We start from the raw sequence: 12,905 nt of genomic DNA, 5'->3' as shown, positions 1-12,905 counted from the left end.
CATGGAACAGGGCTAGGTGTCGCAAGCAACAAAGGCGTCCATGACCACAATATCGTCGTCAAGTTTGAATCTAAAATGCTAAGAGCTCCATTGCTGGTGATCAGTAGGCTTGCATTTGGGCTTGTGATTGGGGTGTAGCGGTTAGGATAGTGAAAAGAGGACTATCAAGAAGAATGACAACAAGGTGGATTGCTGCAACATTGCAGACAAAAAAATACACGAAGAAGCAATCTCACAAAAATGTTCAGCACTATGTACAAATTAATTATTAATTAAATGAATAAATAAATAGATATACATGTTTGAACATAGATTGCAAGAGTCTTTCAGGTAACAAAAGGATACAAAATCAGAAGTTGAAAATAATTTATTTGCCATAATGACAATTATCAACATAACAGCAACTAACAATGACAACAATAATCAACAGCAAATCAAGCTAACCCGAGTTGGATTTTTACAAAAACTCCAATCCTACTCACGCTGGGGACAAAGAAGAGCCAATAAATATAAATGAACAAACGGAGAGAGAACACTCGGACATGCTAATAAAAAGCCCTGCTATGTTCCCAATCATATATATATATATATATATATAGAGAGAGAGAGAGAGAGAGAGCGAGAGAGAGAGAGATGAATATGCTTGGTACCAAGCACAAGTTTTTATGCTTTGTAGTGAGGTAATATATTCTCCTCCACTCATTGAAATCGGGTTCACATTCACATGGGTTGGCGAGCGGTTGGAAATTAGAATTAGTGAATGGGAATAGGACACCTCACTACCTAGCACAAAATTTGTGCTTGGTACCGAACATACTCATTTTTCTCATATATATATATATGTCGACAATCAGACTGATTTCTTAGACTTGGACTTCCCTGCTGCAGTATTAAACCTTGGCAGAGTCAACATGGTGTTCACCCGAGAAACTCCCTCTAAAGCAGACCACTCATCTCCCTCCATTAACTGATCCTTTAAGAATTCCTTCTCCCCTTTCCCTTTACCTGTTCTCTTACTGTCTTCTACAAGGTTTTCAGGTATCTTCTTGCTATTGTTGATGCTAGCATCTTCTACATGATTTTCATTATTTGCGATACTAGAAGAGATGTCATTAGCTGATGCAGAAGCAGCATTAAATTCAGAGTTGTTGGTAAGAAAGAGGCATACTACTGCACAGTCGTCGATTTTGGAGGTCGGATATTTGTGCCTCCAGCAATGAACAGCTGACTCCACAAGGGAACGAGCAGCAGATGAACGACTGGAAGCTGACGCTACTATGTCTACCACTTCTTTGTTTGAAAGTACATCCCATACCTGAGATACCACATGAAATTTTTGTCTCATTATTCAAAACTTTGATTACTCAAGGTTAAGAATAAATATTATTAAAATATCCACTACACGTCCCTCCAATGTTATTTTGGAAAGGGTATTTTGCATATTTGCCCTAAAAATTTACCCAAAACTTGGTATTTCCATAAATACCATCCAAATCTCCAACTTAACTAAATATACTCCAAATTGCGGACAATGTTAAACGTGATGGGTGGCTTTTTGTAAAAATACCCCCCTCCCTCACTCAATCATCCCTGTTAGTATTGTGCAATTAATGTACCACATACCACATTACCTCCAACCTATATTAATTTGGCATACCATCTCATCAAACCCAGTGTGCTCTCCAACTCCTCCATCAAACAGAGGCTACACAAAAATTCTTCCTATTCAACTTAAGGCATCCATTGCAACTTCAATTCTCACCAACAAAATGTGGTTGATTTGAGAGGAAATTAGCAACATCTGATTTTGAATTTTCCAGAACTGAAGGTAACCATTCTTTGCCAATGTTCTAAATAAGGGAGAAGAGGAAAGCTGGAAAGTGGAACTGGGGGTTAGGTTTTAAGGTCTGCAAAGAAGAAAAGTGTTTTAATTAAGAACATAATCGGGAACACTTGGCGAGCAAAAGGTAAAATAGTCATTCTAAAAAAAGCCATCAAATAATGGGAATATTCCCTGTTATTCCTAACAAAGTATATAGAGGTAATTTTTCCAAAGTCGAAGATTTGGGGGTATTTTTAGAATATTAATACTGAGTATATATTTCAAAATATGATAGATTTCAGGAGTAAATTTGAAGGGAGGGTAGGAGGGGTGGGTAAATATACACAAAAGGCCCTTTTAAAAACTATGCTTTAAATGTGTGAATGATTGGATGTGAACCTAACTTGACCTTGTATCACTTGAAGTCCCTACACAACATTGAAACTTCGAAGTTAACAGGATTGAGGGCTATTATCTTATACTCTGGCAATAACAAAAAGTATAAATCAACTGCAGAGACTTATATCACCCTCTCTTACCCCATCGGTAGCTAACACAATGAACTCATCTTTTTCAGTGAGCCGTCTATAAGAGACTTCTGGCACCGAAATCAGTCCATAGTCCTTGAGACAAAAATCTCCAAGTGCCCGAGCCATAGCCAGGCCAGGGGAATCATTGTGCGGTAGCCAAACCCGAGCCACATCAGGTTCATCTCGAAGAGCAAAAACTCGACCTCTACACTGCTTGATTCTTTCTTCTTCCTCTGTTCACGAATAATGAGGGTATATCAGATAACATAGATGTATTTTGATAGCTATTAAAGTGTTGAAGAATTTCCACATGAACCGGCAAGAACACTTTTATAATACAGCTACAATCGCTCAACAAAATGCATCAAACTGATGAAAAAGGCAAAATGATGATCATCTCACAGTATTATCTACCTCAATGTGCACTGAAAAGAAGAAACATATTGATGCTACACCCTTCACCTTACCAGTCAACATACCAGTGTGCCATTAACCTATTCCCTCTCAACTAATTGATAAAGTTAAGATTAATAAAATTAACTATTCTGCTTCATAGATAGAATTTTACAGAAGATCAAAGGCAGAGAAGAAACAGATATAAAAAGATAAATCAAATGCCTATGTAATACCTAGCATTACATGTGTGAAAAAAACAATATTTTCCACCCTTGAATTGTAATTTGCAAAATCACCACAACTATGCAAACAGAAAAACATCAGCTTAAGAAGAACCTACCACCCAGATAAAAGACTGCCATTAAAGACTTATGTACCGGATATCATGCAAGTTTTTGCAATGACTGTCTCATCATATAGGTCCATGCTTAAGGAGACAAGGTCGTCTCTTTATATAAACACTCGAGGGTGTAAACTGAAAAACGGAAATGATGTTCATCAGGAAGTGTCATACTTTCAGTACGTCAGGTGTTTTGCTTTCTTCATAATGCTGGTGAAAGTGAAATGCAAAAAATAATAATAATAATAATAATAATAATAAAATAAAGTAAAATAAAAAATAGGTCCACGGCGGATTCAATTTAATGCATATTCATCTTTCTCCAAAAAAAGTGCCCAAGTCATCCAGAAAGTGGAATAAGTAGGTAACATACTTAACTAAAGTAGTAAAACTTTAATATGATTTTAAATAATTAATTAAAATAGTAATGCCACATTACCTTCACTTTCTAGTTTCAAGTATAAATTTTTTTTTAAAACAAACTCTATAGTTCACTTACATGTTGACATGGATGCACTTTAACATTTTTTTTTTAAAAAGTGGCTATCACACTTTCAATTCACTTTCATATTGCCAACCACCCCTTTACATGTCAGAAACTTGCACATCCATACATGATGGCAAGCATGTAGTTATCCTGTTCCTGGTGGAACCCAATTCAGAAGGACAAACTCTAAATACACTAGCGTACTAGACTGAGTTAGTGAGCAAGAAACTAGGTGTGCAGTGCAGAAAAGCAGATAAGTCCATTTCTCGATCTACTTACATGCAAAGTGATTGCATGGAGATGACATTTCGGAATTATCATTTTGCTCAATTGACACTAATCAACAAATATTACTTAGTTGGGAGTAAGTAAAAACCTGTGATACCCCAACACGGGAAATTTGATTTCGTACCCGCACGGGGTACGTATTGGGTGCGGATCCGCACCCAAACTGCAGGGACACGGAAGAATTCCAATCACCACACGTGGGAGTTTTTCCGACTCGAAAAAAACTGCTTTGGCTAATCGGGTCTGTTTTTGGGACCCAATAACCCAAACCGCTATTAATTCTGTCTTTATTGGAAAGCGATACCTCAAATCCCATTTCATTCTCTCGTTTTCCACATCAAGAGACCTCAACCAAAGCAAGGAAACCCTACGCCCTCCACAGATGTTCGCCGGTCTTTCGAGGATAGCAAGATCTCCAGGAACAAAGGTACGTAGCTTTTGTGAATTTTGACTAATTTATGGCTTTTTTGGGTTTCGAAATTCTATTTTTGGGTTTGTATGAATTCTTCTTGGGGTTTTTGAGTTCTTTTTCCTTTTTGTTTTATGAATCTTCTTCCCCCTTTTTATAATCTACATTTACATAATAAAAATTATATATATATATATATATATATAGTATATATTATAATTATATATATATATATATATATATATATATATATATATATATATATATATTCAGTCGTGTCCTCGTACCCTACATTTTACAAAGTTCCGTGTCCGTACTCATACCAGTGCAACCTAGGTAAAACTGATATCTATTTGAGTCAAGTGAGAACATCTTGATCGTACCCAAACTAGAATTTTTTATTTCTTTCTTTATTTTCTTCTTCTTTTTCTCCCTTTTTTGTTTGTTTGTTTGTTTGTTTGTTGTATTTGTGGTGTTGGGGGTGAGGGTGGGGGGTTGGGGGTGGGGTCGTGGGTATGAACTCTCACTCCTCACCTCCTCATACCCTTAACTGGTCTGTACTAATCACAGAAAGGGAAAAGACCAACTGACAATGCTGTGAGGGCACTGTGTAAAGCATGCCATGGAAACAAAAACGTCCCGCTACAAGTAACAGTGATGTATGCAAACCAACCATCTGCGCAAATCAATGGATACGATAAATCAATTATTCACTCGTAGTCCTGGAACATCAATCTGATATTGCTAATAGGTCAATGCCAATTAGGACTCAAGTGAAGGAATGGTGCGAGACAAGAAAAAAGTGATGTGCTCATCCAAGATGAGATTCATAGAAAATCTATTGTAATGCCAGGTTAGTCCTATATCCTATATTTTTACGTGATGGCCCATAGGATTCGGGACAAATTTTTGGCTCAAAGTACGTGAGTTTGTTACGACTAGCTTCTAGATATGGACCCACATGTACAAATGCAACAGTGTGTGTTTGCAGATATGTCCCCGTTTGATACATGTCCTACAAATACATGCAAAGTATTTGGGAGTATCAATCCAACATAGTTCTACGGAGAAGAAACTTAAGATACACGCTATGTAGTATTAAAAAATGTTAAGTATCTCCAATTTTATAGAAAATCTAGTAAACTGATTGCAAGTAAGATCTACCAACTTCCAACATCAAATCATAGCCATCAATAGTATAGCAAGAAACAGGAGTTATGATGCAATCAACAGTAGAACGGAGCAAAATTCGCGTGAAGTCAATCGAGATCTACCAAGGTAATTTGAGAGTCAGAGGTTTGAGAGTTTCAGCCATTTGAGGAACATAATTCTTGATGATTAAGTACATTCAATGTTTAAGTATTGCTCGATGCTTTAGATTTGTACTGTACATACATGATCAGATATAAGTAGAACGGGTACCTATTTGCATTTCAAATGTATAAGATACACATGCTATAGACATTACAGATTTCTGTTAATCAGAATGCCTCCAACAATAAATAATTTTGCATAGCAGTCGGATACAATGTTGTAGAGTAAATAACATGGAATTTTTATGTTTTTTTGCTAAGCACAGATCAGTTATCACATCTAAAACATTAGAATCCCTTTAGGCTGCGTTTGGTAAGAGGATAAATAAAGGATTAAGGAGATTTAACCCTTCATTAGCCTGCCAAACAGAAAATAATGACAAAGGGATAGCAAACCCTCACGTGACCTTAACAGCCCATTTATCCCGTCTATTGACGGGTTAACAATTCCTCGTCAGAAGGCGGAACAACGCTTGTTCCGCCTTCTCACGCGAGGGTAGGCAGCGGAATTTAGGATAAAATCTCATATGGATCTTGTGCGGGTAGGCAGCGGAGTTCGACATCGGGGAATTAGGCAGCGAAATTTGGAGCGAAATTTTTATAGGAAAATTTGGCTGGACTAGGCAGCTGAATTAGGGTAAATCCCCCCCCCCCCAAATTGCTTTCAGGGTCCATGGAGCCAAGAGAGGAAGAAGGAGATCGAGCGTCGATCGAGGCGATGACCGACATCGAGTTCCCGAAGCGAGCGTGGAGGAACGAGAAGGCAGCGCCCGAGATCCTCAACTTCGAATCAGAACTCGTCTAGAGATCAGAGAGCAGATCCAGCTACTCGTAAGAAATCAAAATCCTAATCTAAACCTTAGATCTTGATTACTGCTGAGGAAGCTAATTTAAACCCTAGATTTTGCTCCTTGTATCCTGAGGGAGGATTCAGTAAATTGTGAGAATCCTAAGCCCTATAAATTTGAATAGATTGCTCTAGCATTTGTGGTTCTTGCTTAATTGACTACTAATCGAACATAAAGATCCTTTTTTTAACCTTCAAGGGAAGGGGAAGCTCAAGCTACTTAAAGTCCTTGAACTCTAACATAATTCGGAACAATATCTGTATTTTTATGTATAATTGTTAATTTGAGAGGATTTTGATAGAAGATCTTTCAGTGTATTCTCGCATAATGTACTTACAAAACCTTGAGATAATTTTCAAGTCTTCCATGTATTCTCACTTCATGTATTTCATCTTTTTTACCCCTTCCGTAAATTCGTGTTTTCTAGCTTAATTACAAATCAAGATTTCACATCCATTTGGTTATGAAAACTAAGAAAACCCAATGACTACTTTACTTGAACGAACTAACACAGAACTACTTGGATCCAGAGTAGCTAAGGAGCTTGCCCCAACATCCTTTGGTGGAAGAAATGAGTTTAGATGGACATTAGTTGTTCAGGGCTTTAGCGAGTAGAATTAGAGTGACAAATGTGCCCTTGGCAAATGTGCCCTTGGCTTATTTTTGTTTAACTATATTAGAGTAAGATTTAAGACCATTATGTATTATTATTTTTGAAATTACATTAAATGCTGCTGTTGTAGTTCTAATGAAATATTATCCTTCACCAATGTGCAGTTTCTGCTTATTTTTATTTAACTAGAATGGAGTAAGATTGAGGAAATTTATATTTATCATTTTTGTAATTTTGTTATTTATTGTTCCCCTTTGAGGGGAAAAAAGACTAATATATATGTGTGGCAGTCTAACGAAATAATATCCTCCCCCGATTGACAATTCCCATTTTAGGGGATGTTTTTCTGGCTGAAGTGCTTTAAATTTGGCAGGATATGTGAGTTATAGAATAAGGACTCAAATGTAACTTCCTTCTCCATGAGGTTTATCTTTGAGGTCAAATCTCATACAGTGATGATTATGCTAGCTAAAGAGGCTACTTTATATGTTATTTATACATGTTATTGTTCTTTGCACATTTTAGGTCATCTAAAATGTGAAATATTGAGATTTTTGGTATTATTGAGTTCGGAGAACCAAAGTTCTTAGCATTTGGTTATGAGGGACTACATAGAGTTATGGTCGAGTCAGATTTGTGCCATCCGGTCTCATAAATCTGGAATTAAATCTCTAGAAACCTACGTAAAATCAATTTTATTAAACTTTACAACACTGCCTGACTTCATCTCCATATCCCTTCTCATCCTCTCTCAAAGTAGTGAATTTATCATTATAAGAAAATTTGATTGCTCTATACAAATTTTATTTATAATATATATTCATATTCAATAAGTTGCCAATTTTTGGCAGTTTTGATGTTTTCCTTGGAAATTTAGGTGGATTAATCTCAAGGGAGCATATAGACAAGAATATTTCGTCGTGGAAGCAAGTATTTAATCTTTGTAGTGGTTTCTTTGTGCATGAGGGAACATAGCCTGGATATTCTTAGGGTTGATGGTAGTTCCTAGTTTTACTTAAATTTTGAATGAGGTTTTTTTTTATAGTGGTTCTGCATGATAACCTACCATTCTGATGGGAACAGTCTAGATGATAACCATGATGACAATGCAACTCTGTACCCAACTTGCAACTCTGAACTCAAGTTGATTTCAGTCTATGAAGCTCTGAGGTGCCTTTAAGTTGGTGTGTTTTGTGATGTAGTAAGCCTGAAAGGAGTGAAGCAGTAAATGTCAGTACAGCAACTGTTTAGTATTTGACATAATTTTCTATCAAGTTTTACTAGTAGTATGAGGCAATAGTATGATACAAGACTGGATTTTTTTGGTTTTATGATATATTCATCTTGTGAACGTTTGAATTGACATGCAATAACTTTTAAGCTTAATGCGATTCATTTTCTTCTCAGTTTACATCTTGTTTAGTGTTAACATGAATTGTTGTGGCTAATATGTGAAAGGATTTATGAAAATATATTGCATCACGTAACTTGGTTTTCAATTGCATCTGTTAGTCATATATTTTTGTGCTCTTGCAGCTTGTGTTTTATTAAATTGTCGACATTTATCTGCACCCTTCCTCTTTCGATTATGTGAATTGCGAAGGGAGCGTAAAGGCCCCTTTCCGCTGTCTTTTGAACTCTGCCTCTTGTAATACCCTTTTCTTGGTCCTTAAATTTCCGTAGTTCTGTTACACTAGTATTCTCAAAATCACATGCTGATGAGCCTGATCTTTTCTTATTTCTGCATGCCTTCTTCAGTTTCAAAATGGGTGCACTGGAAAAACCACACCTTTTATTTTCTTAGTATGCAACAATGGAAGATACCATGGATGACATTGATGAAGAGATGATGGATTCTGAATCCGAAAGCGAAGATGAAGAGGTTCCTCTCACTGAACCTTCAAAAGCTGCCATCCACAACAAAGAAGGCCTTCTCAAAAAGCTTGAAGACATAGTCTGGCCTGAGAATGCAGATTGGATCCATAGACTCACCACTGACTATGATTTGCCTGCAGATATCGATGTGAATAATGATGACTTGGCACGTGAAATGTCATTTTACACTCAAGCTCTAGATGGTACTCGACAAGCGTTTGGGAAGTTGCAAGCATTGGGACTGCCGTTTCTTAGGCCACCAGATTACTACGCTAAGATGGTCAAGTCAGATTCTCACATGTTAAAGATCAAAGGAAAACGTTTAGAGGAGAAGAAGATTGAGGAAGCAGAAGAGAGGAAGAAGGCGAGAGAGTCCAAAATAATTGCTAAAGAGGTCCAAACTCAGAATAATAAAGAGAGGGCTAAGCGCAAGAAAGAGGATATTGAGTCTGTTAAGAAATGGATGAAGTAGAGGCAACAGAGAGATAATTTATTAAAGGAAAAGGCGAGGAAATGGATTTTGATTTGGATGGTGAGAAAAATTTTGGATCGAAGAAGGGGAGGCTAGGAGTTGCTCCTGGAGATCGATCTGGAGGAGTTCGTAGACACGGGAGTAATAAGAAGAGGGAGAAGAGGGAGACTAAGTTTGGTCATGGTGGTTGAAAGGGGATGAAGAAGCAAAAAAATGTTGATACTACTAATGATTTGAGGGGTTTTAACAAAGGTGAGTTTCCAGGGAATAAGAGAAGAAAGAGAGAATTTGTTTATCATTTTGCATTGTGTCTTATTCAGAAAATCTAGTGGAAGCTTTAGTTGTGGCCTTGCTTTCCATTTGTTTTTGCTAATGGGATTTTCATTTGAAGCTCTCGCTATTGTATTTAGTTGTGGCCTTGCTTTCCATTTGTTTTTGCTAATGGGATTTTCATTTGAAGCTCTCGCTATTGTACCTTTTGTTTTGGTAATGAAGTTTAATAGTTTTATCCTCTTGTTGTTTATTGTTCTCTGAGCAAATTGAGTAAGCTGAAGCAGGGTTTGTTTTGTAGTGTGTATGTTTGTTGTTGGGTACCGCTCTTGTTCTTTAAGTATCGGGAGCATCTCAAGTTGCAAGTTTTTGAACTAAATTTTTTGATGCTTTGAGGGACCAATCTTCTAGCTTTATGGTTTGCTCACACCCATTTATTATGGAGATTTCCTTTATTATTGTGATCTTGGGTGTCGTTCATCGCTTTAACTAGCCTTCTAATGAAGGTATCAATGACTTAGCTGAATTACATATTAGCGCTTCAAATCTTTGAAATTGCTCAGAAGGTAAATAACGAGAAAATGATATTAATGGAGGCAATTAGTTATATTTTTTAGTAAGGGCGAAAGTGGTATTTTTTAAAAAAATAATGAGATTATTCTCCTGCAATTAGTTATATTTTTTAGTAAGGGCGAAAGTGGTATTTTTTAAAAAAATAATGAGATTATTCTCCTTATCCCTTCTTCATTTGCCAAACACAAAAGACTTAACCCCTTGTCTTAACTATCGAATCCAAACGGAATAAGAATATTTTTATCCCTTCACGATGGATTAACTAAGTTAACCCTTCTCCTTAATCCCTCTTCCTTATCCCTTTGCCAAACGGGGCCTTAGTGTGTAAACCTGCCTATAATTGTGTTAGAAATTAACACATATTATATTGAAGAGCTAAGAGACTAAAACTTATAATTATGTCAGTATTGATGCAAGGGGCCAAGAAAATGATAATTTTACTTTTTGATTATTATTATTATTATTATTATCTTTTTTCTTTTTTTTCCCTGCTACTTAAAACACAAAATATGTGTTCACTAAGACATGTTAAAGAGAGCAAAATCTAAAGAAGAGAAATGTTGGGGGAAAAAATAGATTTTGAGAGCATAAAAATCCAAGATAATTGTAACAATCATAGCTGCAGTAACATGTAATACTCACAGAAAATGAGAAGAAAATAATAATATGAGAAAATCATAGTACTAAAGAAGAGTCCCCGTTTTGCCAGTTACAGCAAATTGTTAGCAAAGGAAAACATGCCAAAAATTGCCACCAACACAGGCAGAGGTTTGGTACATGAAGGCCTGTACAGAAAACTAGTCAATTTAAGCATATTAGTTTCAACAAAAATCAGACATCAATTGCAATAGCCACAGGTTACAAGTGGTGGACTCTTGCACTGAATTAGGCAGTAAAGAATCAAACATCATCTGTGCCAGTATGCCAAACAATAATAATTGCAAAATAGAAGAATTATAAGCTCAAAAAACTATAAGAAGGAAGTTCATACTGGGAAGATTCGGTTTGAGGTCCACAGTCAACTGAACGGCAATCAGACAGTCATTTTGATCTCTAGTCCCAAGTACTGCTCTTGAATCTCCAACATTTCCAATTACAAGATCTTGACCCTGCAGATGAAGCAAGCACATGCATATCAATTTCAGAAAAGCTTTGCATTGAGCATTGGACCTTTCTTGTTCTTTCCTGATAGATAAACTAGAAGTTTATAGAGTTAAAAAGATCTAAGAAATATCTATGATTGCCAGGGGTTATACCTGCTTGATCAAGGTGACAGCAGTTGTACCACTGCAAAAGCAATCAATATTTGGGTGGAGTTTTAGTTCTTTGTCCATCACTTTAAAAGCCTTCAGAAATGACTCCTTCAGTATTGAGAATAAGTCTGGATCCCTATCCTCATCTAGATCAGCAGAATTCCTTGATTCCTCATCTAAGCAAATAGACAATGTTTCTTCTGAAGTTAAGTTTCCTATTGTGCTGATGCTGTTCTCACTCACAAAGTAGTGGTTCCGAGAATTTGATTCCAAGTGTGCGCTAAGCTTCAAAGGAAGAGAATCTCTCACCCTTCTTGCAACCATATGGCCAAATGGTCCATGCCCATCAAAAACCCCACAAAAAATCGTATCCGTTCTGGAACAAAAATTCTGAAGAGAGAAAACCAATATTCGGAAAAGTTAATAGAGCGGGACTCACTTGTGAAGCGTTTGAAATAATACGTAGGTGAAATAAACTACAAGGAAACTTGGTTCTCAATAAATCCAATTCATTCCAGCGTGAGGAAACCATAAGATCACCTTTTGCCAGAATGATGATTATATTCTCAAGCTAAAAATTTTATTGCACTTTACTAAGAAATAAAAATTAAAAGATGACACAACCTAATTTTATGCATTAGTCTGTACATCCAAATATCTGTGTTTAAAAAAAAAATCTACCCATGGTCATCAATAATCAAAGACTAATCAAGAAAGAAGCAGAACAATAACAAACAAATAAATGAACCGAATTATCTATCTAGATCATAAAAAAGATATCAAACCACTGATTATCATGACACCACGCAATTGTATGTAACAACCCAACATATCATGGACCCAAAAAAAAAGGGCGAGGGGGTGTACATTTTGGAAACGAACAGATTATTAATCTCAAACGAACAACAGCAGCACTGATAAGCATATATAGCGAAAAATTGATGAGATTTCCGAAGGTCGAACCTCCCAAACAATCATAGCATCCTGGTTTGTTCCCTTCCTGCCCTGCTGAGTAAACAGAGAAGCAACAGAGCTTGCCCCATTAAGGAACCTCCTCCCAGGGATCTTCTGCATGAGCTGCTAGTGCTAAGCAGGACCCCATTTTCAGGGCCCTGATAAAGCCCAGTAAGCACTCCAGGCCAGCAACGCAGCCCAATTCCCCAGCGCTGCTTCTCCCGCTGCTGCTGCTGCTGACGATTATTCCCCGTTGTGGATCCGTCGGTGACGTCTTTTGAATTCTCTCTTGCCCTGATCCCTATTTTTTAACCCCCTTTTTTCCTCCAACTTCTCAGGGAAAATGGGGTGGTCAAAGCATTTGCAGAGCAGGGGGAGGAAAGAATTAATCGGTAATTCAGAAGGGCCTCAAATGAGATGGAATTGGATTGATAAATTAGGTGGGGGGGAATTTTGAGATGA

At 36.9% G+C, this 12,905-nt stretch overlaps 1 protein-coding gene and 1 pseudogene across 1 annotated transcript; one reads left to right on the top strand and one right to left on the bottom strand.

The window, feature by feature from the left end:
- Positions 296-12,580, bottom strand: LOC109831230 (probable protein phosphatase 2C 33). The gene is made up of 5 exons (XM_020398567.1): positions 12,453-12,580; positions 11,493-11,879; positions 11,228-11,345; positions 2,362-2,585; positions 296-1,315 (listed from the first exon to the last, which is right to left on the bottom strand). The coding sequence occupies exons 1-5, from the start codon at positions 12,561-12,563 to the stop codon at positions 851-853; spliced, it is 1,305 nt and encodes a 434-aa protein (XP_020254156.1). The 5' UTR covers positions 12,564-12,580; the 3' UTR covers positions 296-850.
- LOC109831231 lies at positions 6,239-9,730 on the top strand (annotated as a pseudogene).

The sequence above is a fragment of the Asparagus officinalis genome, chromosome 2 (assembly GCF_001876935.1).
Source record: "Asparagus officinalis chromosome 2, Aspof.V1, whole genome shotgun sequence".
NCBI lineage: Eukaryota > Viridiplantae > Streptophyta > Magnoliopsida > Asparagales > Asparagaceae > Asparagus > Asparagus officinalis.
Note: the sequence above shows the minus strand (reverse complement) of the source record. Positions and strands in the feature narration are given on the sequence as shown.